At 41.5% G+C, this 15,619-nt stretch overlaps 1 protein-coding gene across 5 annotated transcripts in view; it reads right to left on the reverse strand.

The window, feature by feature from the left end:
* Positions 1-1,497: 1,497 nt before the first annotated feature.
* Positions 1,498-15,619, reverse strand: part of LOC111156438 (coiled-coil domain containing 62) — a 42,307-nt gene continuing 28,185 nt past the window's right edge. For 4 of the 5 annotated variants that reach the window (XM_022517345.1, XM_022517346.1, XM_022517344.1 and 1 more), the window contains 3 exons: positions 14,673-14,798; positions 2,770-2,863; positions 1,498-1,558 (listed from right to left, as the gene is read on the reverse strand). In XM_022517345.1, coding sequence (XP_022373053.1) covers positions 2,810-2,863; positions 14,673-14,798 — 180 coding nt within the window. In that variant the 3' untranslated portion in view covers positions 1,498-1,558; positions 2,770-2,809. The remainder of the gene's footprint in view (positions 1,559-2,769; positions 2,864-14,672; positions 14,799-15,619) is intronic. The other variant, XM_022517347.1, reaches the window with a different exon arrangement.

Below are 15,619 nucleotides of genomic sequence, written 5' to 3' on the forward strand. Positions count from 1 at the left end.
TTCCTAACAGAAACTGCTCACATATTTAAGTAACTTTCGGATGAGACAGATAAGCTGCTAATAATATTAAGATTCCCCAGTTTTTAGTTACATGTGCTATAATTCAAAATAACATGGTGGGGTGAGATGGGTACTTAGATACAATAATCCTATGAGCTCAAATACATTTACCCACAAAATAATTTTTGACCTTTTCATTCTTTGGTTTCCTGAAATTTTCCTACTTATTAGCATCTCATCAGTGTTCTACTTCTCTTTTCCCTGGGCAAGCTGGCATGCAGCCACGAACCCAGCATAAAGAGAAGGAGAAATTTTCATATTTTGTATCTCAGACTGGAAATGAGCCTCTCCGGGGACATTTTAGGTTTCCAACAGCTCAGAATCAACTGCACCTTTCTCAGACTTCCTCTGCCCAAACCGGCCGTGCCTGAGGGAGAAAGCAAGCATTTATGAAGAACACAGCCACACCTCACCCAATTTCCCTTTTCAGCACCCTAATTAAAAAGGCTAAATGGGGTGGCTCCTCCACTCTCTTGAAAATCATCTCTGAAGTACCACTGAAACCTTTCAACAAAGGGGCATTTATACAGCACAACAGAACCTTGATATCTGCAATGCTTAGGAAAAAAAAATACATTCCCCTTCCCGAGGAAATTAACTCGCCAGGTTTGGTTTCAGCGACTAACCTTCCTTATTTTGCTCCTGTATAATAAAAAGAAATCCGAGAAAATTCTTCTTTATATTAAAAATATTTTTTATTGAATGAAGCTGATCAATTCTCTTACAAGGGACAGAAATGCACACAGTATATTCTTTAAAAAATTAAATTATAAGTTAAAAGGGAAGTGTTTTAGTCTCTAATGATAAAAAGAAATGCATATAAAACCTGATCTTCCAACAAGCTTTTGTTTGTGTAAGTAGATGGGATCTACTACAGACCCAGATGAGATGGGGCTCTGTTCAGCTTTGGGACAGAAGGACCTCAATTGTCAGTAACTGAGGAGACACATTCCAGTTAAAAATATTTTGTATCATATATCATTTTATGTCTATTCTACACAGCAAAATCCAGGGGTAAAGCCACCAGTGAAGAGAATACTACTTCTCATAGATTTGCAGCTGACTCTGATGAGCTGTCGGTTATAATTTAAATGTATGCACAGGTTTTTTTTAAAAGCAGATAGTTAAAACAGCATTTTACATGGAGGGGTTCTCTATTTGATGTCCACACTTTTAAAGAGCTTCTCTGGTATTTAACGCAGTCTGCATCTTTACAGAGAAGTCCTTTTCTCTCTGAGCAGAATTCCAAGTTTGTATATAGAGAATACACAGTAAGGTCTAATTTCTTACACATTAAAAAAAAAAAAATGTCCTCAACATGAAAACAGTCAACTTGAAAACAAACAAAATATAGATGTTAAAAAATTAGCTTTCAGTTTCTGCTTCCCTTTGGTATTAAATGTTGCTTACAAAGGACTACAATCCCCTTTTTGTTTTCAAGGTTAAGTATTAGGTATTGATGTCTGCTTCCTGCCTTCCAAAGATGAAAAATCGGCTTCTGCAGGAAGGAAACACAGAGTTAATAAAATCAAGTCAAACAGAGCATTGGGTAGTGTGCTCCAAGTTCCGAATCTCTATGAAATGAACTATACATCCAGATTTTTATCTACATAAGGTCACGTAAAATACCATAAATATGAAAACTTCTCAGCAAAGAGAGGAAAAGCCCAGGAGAGGAAGAAGGCTATCTACACTTCATGCTTTCACAGTGTTCTTGAGATGTTCTCTGCTTACAATGAAAGCATCTGAAATGATTACATTTTTTAACTTACCAAACTGGATTTTGAAGAAATTTTACATTTGAAATGCAGGTTTGATAGAAGGAAACACATATCAAGAAAGTGCTTACTACATCAATGAACCTTTCTTTCTTTTTTAAGTTTTTATTTTTAAGTAATGCCTACACCCAACGCGGGGCTCAAACTCACAACCCGGTGACCAAGTGTCCCATGCTCCATGGACTGAGCTAGCCAGGCACCCCAGTCAATGAACCTTTTTATAAAACCTGAAACCCCATGAAAACACTTCTTTCCAGACAGCCAACTGAAATGCTTAAATGTTCATTTTAAGAGAGAAGCAGGACGGAGCGGCACAGAGAGGGAAAGAGAGAGGTAGGTTCCACACCCAGCGTGGATCTCACCACCCTGAGATCATGACCTGAGCCGAAATCAAGAGTTGGATGCTTAACCAACTGAGCCACCCAAGCACCCCTGAAATGTTAATTTAGATTCTGATTTTGAAAGCTGTCTATAGCTGTGCCTGGGTGGCTCAGTTGGTTAAGCATCTGTCTTTGGCTCAGGTGGTGATCCCAGGGTCCTGGGATGGAGCCGTCAGGCTCCCTGCTCAGTGGGGAGCCTATTTCTCCCTCTCCCTCCGCTGCTCTCCCTGCTTGTGCTCTCTCTGGCCTGCTCTCTGTCAAAGAAATAAATAAAATATTCAAAAAAATAAAAAAAGAAAGCTGCCTGTATTTACTTCCTTGTGTTTAAAATTCTGGGCACTGAGATCAAGAACTTTTTGATTTGCATTTCTCATACAAATAACTGACATTTTACTGATTAAATTTAGAAGGTATGTATAAATAGGTCAAACAAGAGAAAGGATTACAGATCAAACAAATGCATGGCCTTGACTCTACATTATCAATGTTCCCAAGTTACTTGTTAAATATTAAGGGAGATAGAAGGGGAGATACACACAAAGGTGACTTACCTATGACCACAATGAACAGTGAAGTTGACTTTTGTGTTCTTCAATTACTAAGAAAGGTATTTTTCTGAGCTGACTCTTCTGCGACTTCTAAGTTCTATAATACAACTTCAAAATTAGTACCCAGGAGAGAAAAACTGGACAGTTCTTAAGACAATACACAAATATAGCAGAAATGCCTTTAGAACACCTTAAGGAATTAATGAAATACAAAGAAGTCATTTTATACAGCTACCATCTATCCAGCAAAGAGGTACTGATTTCCTATTCGTGTGTGGGGCCCTTTTGGGTCTAACTGCCTAGTGGTGAGGTTGTGTTTGCTTTTCCATGTATGCTAAGCCTTCAGCTACGGCAATCAGCTAATGCCCAAATATAACTGACTCTTTGTCAGCCTTAAATGGACTATGTCATGAGCCCTTGAAAGCAAAGACAGTGGTCACCAACAGGAATGAACAACTCTAAGTACCCCTGTTAATTAAAGTACCTACTAAAGGCTTGGTTAGCATTGCTAGTTGTTTCAGGAGAGATATTTTTAAAAAGCAGCAGCAAAAAAAGGAAAGAGGAGGAAGATACCTGGAAAGACATGGGTAGACGCGGGTGGTAAACTTTAGCACCGGGTAAGCCCCCCTTCTCAGCCCCTTTCTCCTCCCCGTGGGGCCTGCATTTGAGCTAGGCTAGGGTTATTCTCTGGGCTTTCGCTCATGCCGCTTCCTCCCTGCTCAAACAGGCCTTCTTATGTATTTTATAACCTGATGTATTTTATTCATTTAGAGACATTATTCTAATGGGAGAAGATATTTGCAAATGACCTAGTGGATAAAGGGCTAGCATCCAGAATCTTTAATGAACTCAACAAAATCGATATCCCCAAAATAAGTCATCCAGCTAAGAAATGGGCAGAACACATGAACAGATATTTCTCCAAAGAAGACATCCAAATGGCCAACAGACACGTGGAAAAATGCTCAGCATCACTCATCATCAGGAAAATACAAATCACAACCATGGTATCACCTCACCCCTGTCAGAGTGGCTAAAATTAACCACTCAGGAAACAACAGGTGTTGGTGAGGATGTAGAGAAAGGGGAGCCTTTTGCACTGTTGACTGGAATGCAAACTGGTGCAGCCACTCCCGAGAACAGTATGGCAATTCCTCTAAAGTTAAAAATGGAGCTCCCCTACAACCCAGCAATTGCATTAGTAGGTATTTAGCCAAAGGACAGAAAAATGCTGACTCCAAGGGTTCCATGCAACTGATGTTTATGGCAGCACTATCAATGACAGCCCAATAATGGAAAGAGCCCAAATGTCCCTTGACTGATAACGGATAAAGATGTGGTGTAGGGACGCCTGGGTGGCTCAGCTGGTTGGACGACTGCCTTCGGCTCAGGTCATGATCCTGGAGTCCCGGGATCGAGTCCCGCATCGGGCTCCCGGCTACACGGGGAGTCTGCTTCTCTCTCTGACCTTCTCCTCGCTCATGCTCTCTCTCTCTGTCTCTCTCTCAAATAAATAAATAAAATCTTAAAAAAAAAAAAAAAAGAAGATGTGGTGTATATAGACAACGGAATGTGACTCAGCCATCAGAAAGAATGAAATCTTGCCATTTGCAACAACATAGATGGAACTAGAGTATATTATGCTGAGCGAACTAAGAGAAAGACAAATACCATAAGGTTTCACTCAAATCTGGAATTTAAGAAACAAAATAGATGAACATAGGGGAAGGGGAGGAAAATTAAAATAAGATAAAAACAGAGAGGGAGACAACCATAAGAGACTCTTAACTAGAGAGAACTGAGGGTTGCCAGAGGGGAGGTGAGGGGGGTGGGCTGAATGGGTGATGGGTGTGGAGGAGGACACGCTGGGATGCGTACTGGGTGTTACGTGTAAGTGAAGAATCACTAAATTCTAGTCCTGAAACCAATACTACACTACATGTTAACTAACTTGGATTAAAAAAAAAAATACATATCAAAACAAATAAACATCATTCTAAAGGGGATCTATAGGGTTTATCAGCCTGTGATTAAAAAAAAAAAAAAAAAAAGGTTAAGAGCCCTAAGAGCCCTGGCAGACAACACCAACAGTTTCAAACCAGCCATGAAGGGTGTCCAGTCCCAAGTACTTGTCAAAAGTCCAAATTCAGATTCCAGTGGAATCTCTCCCCCTCCCCACCTCTCAGGTAAGTAGAAAGCCTGCTGTAGGGGAAGGTGATGTGGTCAGCTGTGCAGTGTTTTATTCTTTCCTTTTTTCCTCTTTTTAAATTATCGGGGGCTCTTGTTAAATAGCTAATACGCTGACATAAAATAAACAAACATATATTCTTCTCCCCATCCCCTTTGTACATGTGAAGAATACCACAGAGACCCTTCAATATCTCGCTTCTATTCGCTTATGAAGAAATCCCAGGAGTATTTCCACGTCCCAGGTCTTCCTCATTCTGGTTAACGGCTCTGTAATGTTCCACTGTGGACGTACCATCATGACTCCCTCAGCTCCTTTTTGCTGGACACCTGATTGCTTCCGAACTTTCGCTACTACAAAGCAATCCTGCAACGAAGAACTTGTACCCGGGCCACTTTATACACATGTGGGTATACTTGTAGGAGAGAGTCCCAGAGTGATATTGCTGTGTCAAAGGATCAATTTTTAGGAAACAGTGCTAAGTTCCCCACTAGAAGGTCTGTATCACTTTTTGTACCTCCAGCGATGTCTAAGAATACGCTGCAGAAAAAGGTTTTGAAATAAGACCCTTGTTTTCAGCACCAGATGGCAAAAAAGGGTGAGGCAGACAGGCCTCTCAGAATCTTATCCTGCTTCCCTATCGCAAAAATTAAGGATCTTTAACAAATTATTTGCTTTTTCCTGTAACTAGCTACACCCAACTCACAGGACCAGAGGGAGGGAGCTGTAAAATATGTCGCCAAGTAGATTTCTTTGTTTTTTGAAAGATTTTATTTATTTGAGACAGAGAATGTATGAGCAGGGGGAGGGGCAGAAGGAGGAGGAGAAGTAAACTCCTAGCCAGGCAGGGAGCCTGACGCAGGGTTCTATCCCAGGACCCTGGGATCATGACCTCAGGCAAAGGCAGAGAGACACTTAACCAACTGAGCCGCCCAGACACTTTTAAATTTCTGTTAATTGAATTGTTTTTGCAACATTTCCAGAATTAGTTAATAATCTTCTGGAAGGGGTGCCTGGGTGGCTCAGTGGGTTAAAGCCTCTGCCTTCAGCTCAGGTCATGATCCCAGGGTCCTGGGATCAAGCCCCGCATCGGGCTCTCTGCTCGGCAGGGAGCCTGCTTCCCCCTCTCTCTGCCTGCCTCTCTGCCTACTTGTGATCTCTGTCTGTCAAATAAATAAATAAAATCTTTAAAAATAATAATAATCTTCTGGAAAATGTGTTACATCTGCAGCCAATATTTTTTCCAACTAATTCCAGATGATTATCTGATTCCGGTTGTAGGGATGTTAAGTAAGAGATTTCATCACTCTTCCTCACCCCTAAGGTGAAAGGTTGAGATTGTGTACCTCTTCTGGATCTTTCTACCTCAAAAATTCTCTTAAACCAAGTTTTCATCAACATCAACAGCTTGAGCATGTTTTCAGTCTAGAGCTGAGGTTACTGTTTTGTCTTTTTCCTGTTCTTCCTGTTCACGTCCATCGCAGGTGTTTCCTGGGCAATCTCTGGACCAGGTACAGTGTGTGCTACAACTAGGGGGGCCAGGGTGGGGAAGAGGGGCTCCTGAAGGGGCTCACAGAGGAGAGGGCGACAGGTATGTAACCTACCACGCACTGTGACCCGCACGCTCACAGAGACACACACACAGAAACACACAGCCGTGCGGTGAAGACCCAAGTGAAGGAGATCTCAGATTTTATCTCAGATAGGAATTTAACATAAAATCCCACAGAAGAAGGTAAGAGCCTGAGGCCATGAGAATGAACAGGAGTCTGTCCAGTAGATCATGCTGAAGGACGGTCAGTTCTGCTGGAACACGTGTTTTGAAAATATCAAGTTGTTCTGACACAGCCAATGTATTACGGAACTATTTGGGCATAATGTGAAGTTTACCTTTATTTATGTGCAACTTCGTCCATGAGAAACACTAGGTAACCCATACCCAGCTGGACCGAGCCACGGCACGCAGGAATACATACATCCACTCGCACCCCTCAAACATCCGCTGGCCCCCTCGGCTTCCCCGGTATGCTATAAGCCGCCCCCATTCACATCGGCGTCCGGTTACCTTCCCGCCACTTCCCAGTGAATCACAAGTTGCCACTTCCCGGACACCTAAAGTGCCATATTTACTGCAATATTTATGTATTTCTTAACCACCTAGCAGGTATAAAAACTCCTACCATTTTGATTATTCCTATCCTTTAAAAAAAAAAAAAATGTATCACTGGCAAAGTGTTTGAGTGTTATGCTCCTAATCCCATTTTTCCTGTAAGCCTGTGAGGTTTTTATTACAAAATTTTGCATCGTGTGGTCATATTTAGGAATCCGTAAGTTGTACTACAGAGGTAATGTGGTTATCAAAATATGAAACAAGGCTGTGATATAATAATATGCACTTTTTAAAAAGTTTAAGTAATCTCTATACCCCATGAGGGGCTCGAACTCACAACCCCAAGATCAGGAGTCACACACTCCACAGACTAAGCCAACCAAGTGCCCTTTGCACTCTCCCCCTACCTTTTTTTAAAAAAATATTTTATTTGTTTATTTGAAAGAGAGAGAGAGAGAGATAGTGAGAGAGAACACGAGCAGGGAGGAGAAGGAGAAGCAGGCTCCCCGCTGAGCAGGGACCCAGACGCCGAACTTGATCTCGAGACCCTGGGATCATGACCCCAGCCAAAGGCAGACAGATGCTTAACTGACTGAGCCACCCAGGCACCCCATACTTTTTTCTTCTTTTTTTAAAAGAGATTTTATTTCTTTGCAAGACAGAGACAGAGAGAGTGAGCATGAGCTGGGGGAGCGGCAGAAGGAGAAGCAGGCTCCCGCCAAGCAGGGAGCCTGACACGGGGCTCGATCCCAGGATCCTGAGATCATGACTTGAGCTGAAGGCAGATGCTTAACCAACTGAGCCACCCAGGCGTCCCTGTACTCTTCTTTATTAAAGCATTAAATAATAAGATCTAGCAGCAGGTCTACTATTCTATAATTCTGAGGTCGTGGTAAGTTCTAAAGGGTATTTCAAGATATCTGCAATAACTATAATGTGATATGAAACCATGTGTGATCTCTACTGGGGACAAAGTCATAGGTTTTACATACTCCTATGGCTTGTTTTCTATATTTATAATTAAAGGAAATGCTAAATTTCAACTAGAGGTTAATTAAAATAAGCTTATGTGTGATTTCTATTCCCATCAAAGTTTATGGATCCCCTGAATTCTATTCAATAAACTGATTAAAAATCTCAGCCCAACAAATCCATAGAGAAAAAAAGTAGATTAATAGTTGCCAGGGGCTAGGGGAGAGGGAATGGGGAGTGACTGCTAATAGGTACAGGGTTTCTTTTGGGATGATGAAAATGTTCTAAAATTGGATTAGGGTGACAGTTACACAATTCTGTAAATATACTAAAACCATTGGATTGTATACTTCACATGGAAGAACATTACATTATGTATATTATATCTCAATAAAGCTGTTTAAAAAAAAAACCCTTACGAATACTGAAAAACACTTTCTTTCCCAAAGTAAGTAAATTGCTTCACTAATGCTTTTTGTCAAAAGAAAATCTTCCCAGAAAACACCACAAAGTCCATCAGGGCTTCCACTTTGAAAAGCTCACATGGCATAAGTGGCATATTTACTTCAAAAGTCACTATTTTGGGGGCCCAAATTATTCTTTGAGGTAATCTTTGAAACTACATTGAAGGTCATGGCCATGAGTGTGTTGATTCTAGAATGGTTAATGTTCTTGGGGAGCCTGGCTGCCTCAGTTGGAGTGTGCAACTCTTGATCTCAAGAGTTGTGAGTTCGAGCCCTACATTGGGTGTAGAGATAAAAATAAAATAAAATAAAATTAAATTAAATTAAAATAAAATAAAAATAAAATCTTCAAAAAAATAATAAAACGATTAATGTTCTAGTTTCATATCTGTGTCACATGGAAACAGCTCCATGGAACTCTGAATCTAATAAAATACCAGTATGATAGAAAGCTAAGCAAGCAATGCCACCAGAGAGCATTTCATTGAACAAGACAAGGGTGTCCACTCTCAGCACTGATATGCAGGTCTTAGCCAGAGCAATAAGGTAAGAAAAAGACATAACCTAAAGATTATAAAAAGAAATTATTTACAAATGACATGACTGTTTATGTAGAAAATGCTAAGAATCTACAGAAAACCTAATAGAATAGGTGAATTTAGTTAAAAACAATTTACAAAAGTCAACTGCAGTCCTCTATACCATCAACAGACAAGGAGAGAGTGAAATTTAAAGTATCATGTATAATAGAATCAATAAACAAAATAATAGGAAGAAAAGTAACAAAAGATATACAAGACCCCCATGAACGCTACAAAATATGATTAAGAGAAATGAAGGAAGACCTAAATAAACGGAGATATACGCTGTCCACAAATGTCAATTCTTGGGCACCTGGGCGGCTCAGTCGTTAAGTGTCTGGCTTTGGCTAAGGTCATGATCTCAGGGTCCTGGGATCGAGTCCCGCATTGGGCTCCCTGCTCACTGGGGAGTCTGCTTCTCCCTCTGCCACTCCCCTGCTTGTGCTCTCTCCCTCTTAAATAAATGAATAAAATCTTTAAAATAATGTCAATTCTTCCCAAAGTTATCTATAAATTCAATGAAATCAGAATATCAGAGTGTATTTTTGTAAAAAATTGACAAGCTGGCTCTAAAACGGCTACAGAACCGCAAAAGAACTAGGATAGACAAAGCAATTTTGCAAAAAAGAACAAAGTAGATCATGCATACTACTTGATTTCAGGACTTTTTTTTTTTTTCAGATTGTTAGCTAATTTTTAAAAAAGATTTTTATTTATTTATTTGAGATAGAATGAGAGAAAGAGCACAAGCATGGGGAGCAGCAGCCAGAGGGAGAAGCAGGCTCCCTGCCAAGCAGGGAGCAGGATGTGGGGCTCGATCCCAGGACTCCGGGATCATGACCCGAGCCAAGGCAGATGCTCAACTGACTGAGCCACTCAGGCGCCCCTGATTTCAGGACTTTCTACAGAGTTTACATAATCAATACACTGTGGTCTAAGGAAAACAACCAGATCAATAGGACTGATCAGAGAGTCCAAAAATAGACCCTTGCACATACAGGCAACTGATTTTCAACAAAGTTGTCAAAAGTAATTCAACAAAAACAGGACAGTCTTTTCTTTTTTTTTTTTTTTTTAAGATTTTATTTATTTATTTGACAGACAAAGATCACAAGTAGGCAGAGAGGCAGACAGAGAGAGAGGTGGAAGCAGGCTCCCTGCAGAGCACAGAGCCCGATGTGGGGCTCGATCCCAGGACACTGGGACCATGACCTGAGCCGAAGGCAGAGGCTTTAACCCACTGAGCCACCCAGGTGCCCCCAGGACAGTCTTTTCAACAAATGGTGCTGGAACTGGATATCGATGGGAAGCAAAATGAGCCTGATCCTTACTTCATATCATCTGCAAAAATTAAACTGATATGAGCCAAAAACCTAACAGAACTTTAAAACTTTCAGGAGGAGAAAATATTCACACCCTTGGGGTAGATTCCTCAGGATACAAAGAGCACCACCTGAAAAAAATTGATAACTGGACTTCATCAAGATTTTGCCTTTCTGGAACGCCTGGGTGGCTCAGTGTTAAAGCCTCTGCCTTCGGCTCAGGTCATGATTCCAGGGTCCTGGGATCAAGGCCCTCATCGGGCTCTCGGCTCAGCGGGAGCCTGTTTCCCCCTCTCTCTCTGCCTGCCTCTCTGCCTACTTGTGATCTTTGTCTGTCAAATAAATAAATAAAATCTTAAAAAAAAAAGATTTTGCCTTTCTGCTCTTCAAAAGACACTTAAGAAAATAAAAAGGCAAACCACAAACTGGGAGAAAATATTCACAATATATCTGACAAAAGACAAAGGTGTGTGTGCAGACTATGTTAAGAACTCTTATAATTCAGTAACAGAGGAAGCAATTCAAATTTAAAATGGGCAGGAGGCTTGAACAGACACCTCACAAGAGAAGATATGTGAAGAGCCAATAAGCACGTGAAAAGATGCACATCATCAGATTATCAGGAAAACACAAGTGAAGGGGCAACCAAATGTCACCTCCCATTTACTAAGATGGCTAAAACCAAGCCGACCGACAAAAGCAAGTGCTGGCGAGGACGCGGAGACCCTGGAACGCGCATACACTGCTGGTAGGGACGTGAAGCGTCCAAACTACCTTGAAAACCAATGTGGCAGTTCATTAAAAAGTTAAACATATGACTGTCCTATAACTAGTGATTCTACTTCTAGGTATTTGCCTCAGAGCAATAAAAACATATGTACGTTAAAAAGGACTCATACAGGGCACCAGGGTGGCTCAGTCAGTGAAGCGTCTGCCTTCGGCTCAGGTCATGATCCCAGGGTCCTGGGATCGATCCCCCTGTCAGGCTCCTTGCTCAGTGGGAATCTGCTCCTCCCTCTCCCTCTGCCCCTCCCTCCCCCCAAGAGCGCGGGTGCTCCCTCTCTCTCAAATAAATAAAATCTTAAAAAAAAAAAAAAAAAGACTTATATAAAACATTCATAGCAACTTTATTTGTAATAGTCCCAAACTGGAAACCCAAATGTCCCATCAACAGGTGAAGAGACAAACCGTGGTCTAGTCATACAACAGAACACTAATCAGCAATAAAAAGGAGTGAAGCACCAACACTTAAGACAAGGATACACTCAATTCTACTGAAAGAAGCTAGACAAAGAGCACATATTGTATGAGTGCATTTATATTACGTTCTAGAATAGGCAAAACTATTCTCTCATGATAAAAATCAGATTGTTTGTTTCCTGGGGTAGGTATAAGGAAGGGCTTCATTCCAAAAATCATGGAGGAACTTTCCTGGGGTGACAGAAATGTTCTATATCTTGACTGGGATATTGGTTATGTGAGCATGTATACATTTGCCTAAACTCACTGAACTAGTGATCTGTACTAGTTTTTTCTTTCTTTCCTTCCTTTTTTCTTTCTTTCTCTCTCTCCAAGAGGGAAAGAGAGAACTCAAGCTGGGAGGAGGGACTCCCCACTGAGCAGGGAGCCAGATGCGGGGCTCAATCCCAGGACCCTGAGATCATGACCTGAACTGAAGGCAGACGCTTAACTGAGCCACCCAGGCACCCCACGGACTAGTTTCCTTTAAAGAATGAGCATATACACATTAAAGTCTACAAACAGTTGATTTTAAAAGAAGCATTCCAGGGGCGCCTGGGTGGCTCAGTGGGTTAAAGCCTCTGCCTTCGGCTCAGGTCATGATCCCAGGGTCCTGGGATCAAGCTCCACATCGGGCTCTCTGCTCAGCAGGGAGCCTGCTTCCCCCCGCCCCTCTGCCTGCCTCTCTGCCTACGAATGATCTCTGTCAAATAAATGAATGAATGAATGAATGAATGAATGAATGAATAAAGCATTCCAGGTTCTTACAGACCTTTTTTTACTGTAGTTTTTTAGTCAGGGATACAAAAAAGTTCAATTTGATGGCTTTCAAGTTATCTTTATGCACACAGCACACCCAACTAATGTACCTGGTCTCTTAAATTTAAAGCATCAATTCCAAGCTCTTTCTTTACAGTTTAGGAAAACGGAGCCCAGGTATCCTGATTTCAAGTTCAACGTTATTTTCCTATTTACGTTAAGGCTATAAAATCCACAAAGCAACTTATACCCCTGCTATTGAAATGTTACTGTGCTTAGAAAAACCAATCAAAATTAACATGTAAAACACTCCCTGAAGGACTGACAGATTTAGAATGACTATTTTGCAATTCCTAGTGAAATAATAGATCTAGAGATACCTGGGTGGCTCAGTTGGTTAAGAATCTGCCTTCAGGGACGCCTGGGTGGCTCAGTTGGTTAAGCAGCTGCCTTCGGCTCAGGTCATGATCCCAGCGTCCTGGGATCGAGTCCCACATCGGGCTCCTTGCTCAGCAGGGAGCCTGCTTCTCCCTCTGCCTCTGCCTGCCATTCTGTCTGCCTGTGCTTGCTCTCTCTCCCTCTCTCTCTCTCTGACAAATAAATAAATAAAATCTTAAAAAAAAAAAAAAAAAAAAGAATCTGCCTTCAGCTTAGGTGATGATCTCAGGCTCCTGGAACCAAGCCCTGTATCTGGCTCCCTGCTCAACGGGGAGCCTGCTTCTCCCTCTCCCCCTGCCCCTCCTCCCTGCTCTTGCTCTATCTCAAATAAATAAAAATCTTTTAAAAATTAAAAAAATAAATAAATAAAAGAAATAATATATCTAAGTAATAATAATATAAGAATACTAAAATCATTATGTGAACTCTATGATAATTTTAGTTCAGGCTGACAAATTTTTGATCAAGCTTTACATCCACAAGTCGCACAACCAGGTATTAGGCGCCTCCTGACACGAAGGAACCGGCAGCAGGCGGCACCACCAGTGAAAGAGCGACGCCGAAGAAGAGAAAAACCCCAACCTGATCCCAAGTCTAATCAAGTCACTAGATCTAAATACCAGCTCCTAGGAGTCATGCAGGATAGAGGAATGTGATAAATAACAGTGAGGACAGTCAGCAAGACCCAGAATGTGGGAAATTCTACAGGACAAATGACCCAGTGTTTCTTCCATAAATAAATGGCATTAAAAATGAAGAAGGAGGGGCGCCTGGGTGGCTCAGTGGGTTAAGCGTCTGCCTTCAGCTCAGGTCATGATCCCACCGTCCTGGGATCGAGCCCCGCATCAGGCTCCCTGCTCAGCGATGAGCCTGCTTCTCCCTCTCCCTCTACCTGCTGCTCTAATTGTGCTATCTCTCTGTCAAATAAATAAATAAAATCTTAAAAAAAATTAAAATTAAAAAATTAAAAATAAAATAAAAAATGAAGAAGGAGAAGAAGAAAGAGGAAGAAGTAAGAAGAAAGATGGGGAAGGACCTGTCAGTGATTAAAAGAGACTTTATTATTTTTTTCGAGTTTATTTATTTTTTTTTTTACTAATCTCTACACCCAATGTGGGGCTCAAACTCATAACCCTGAGATAAAGAGTTATATGCTCTCTGATTGAGCCAGCCAGGTGCTCCTTAAGAGATACTTTATTGGGTACCTGGGTGGCTCAGTGGGTTAAAGCCTCTGCCTTTGGCTCAGGTCATGATCTCAGGGTCCTGGGATTGAGCCCCGAATCAGGCTCTCTGCTCAGTGGGGAGCCTGCTTCCCCTCTCTCTCTGCCTGCCTCTCTGCCTCCTTTTGATCTCTGTCTGTCAAATAATTAAATAAAATCTTTAAAAAAAAAAAAGAGAGATTTTTTTTAAAAAATATTTTATTTATTTATTTGAGAGAGACACTGAGAGAGCAAAGGCAGGGGCGGGGGTAGGGCAGAGGAGAGGGAGAAGCAGGCTCCCCAACAGATGCTCAACCAACTGAGCCACTAGGTGCCCCGTAATATTCTACTTCCGTATTTGACATTTTCTATAGTAAAATGTGTACTTTTTATAGCCCCAAGAATTCATATTCATGTGCCCAGGCAATCAGAAAGAGGAAGTCTGAGTGCAGTGACATTTGAGTGTGATTCTGCACTCATCTTTGAAACCAGCGTGTTACCTCTCTGCGTCAGAGACACAAAGGAACTTTTCCTTTATGGGAAGGATGGGATCCTGACCCGTGAGGTACACCGATGAGTACTCAGTGGAATATTGAGATACATAAATGGGGTCAAAAGAAAAATAAGCACATACATTTCTGGCACTGCTGCTGAGATTCTCGGAGCTGATGGGGAGCAGAGTACTCAGCTCCAGGTCCGTAACCATCTGGCGAGACTCTGCCAGCAAACGCTGAAGCTTGCTTGTGGGTGAAAAGTCATCCTGGGTATACAACACAACGTAAGCATTCAAGGAATCAGGAAGCATTTTTAAACGTTTATGGTTATAAGCACAATGTTATAAACACAAATGTTAACTCCCCATAAATACTTCTCTGATTTTAGGCATTACATGTCAAAGCAGGACATTAAGTACTAGAACAGCCAAATTCCATTTATTTCTTAGAACCTACTTAGCTAGGGGGGCATGTGGGTGGCTCAGTCAGTTAACCATCTGACTCTTGGTTTTGGCTCAGGTCCTGATCTCAGGGTCATGAGATGGAGCCCCAGGTCTGGCTCTCCACTCAGTGTGGAGTCTGCCTCAGTCTCTCTCTCCCTCTCTTAGTTGAGTGGACTCTCTTTCTAACAAATACATCTTAAAAAAAAAAAAAAAAAAAAGGACCTACTTGGCTAAATAATTTGACTTCAACAGAACTTACAACTAATTAAGTAATATCTATGTGATGAAAAGAATTGCAGGCTAGGGCACCCGGCTGCCTCAGTAGGTAGACCATTTGACTCTTGATCTTGGGGTTGTGAGTTTGAGCTCCACACTGGGTGTAAAGATTAAAGATAAAAATCTTAAAAAAAAAAAAAAAAAAGAATCCTAGGCATTGTTTAGCTCTCTTAAATCAATTTTCTTTTTTTTTTTTTTAAGATTTTGTTTATTTATTTGACAGAGATCTTAAGTAGGCAGAGAGAGAGGAGGAAGCAGGCTCCCTGCTGAGCAGAGAGCCCGATGTGGGGCTCGATCCCAGGACCCAGGACCTGAGCCGAAGGCAGAGGCTTTAACCCACTGAGCCACCCAGGCACCCCCTTACATCA

The sequence above is a fragment of the Enhydra lutris genome, unplaced genomic scaffold (genome assembly GCF_002288905.1).
Source record: "Enhydra lutris kenyoni isolate GAN:26980312 unplaced genomic scaffold, ASM228890v2 scaffoldscaffold46, whole genome shotgun sequence".
Taxonomy (NCBI): domain Eukaryota; kingdom Metazoa; phylum Chordata; class Mammalia; order Carnivora; family Mustelidae; genus Enhydra; species Enhydra lutris.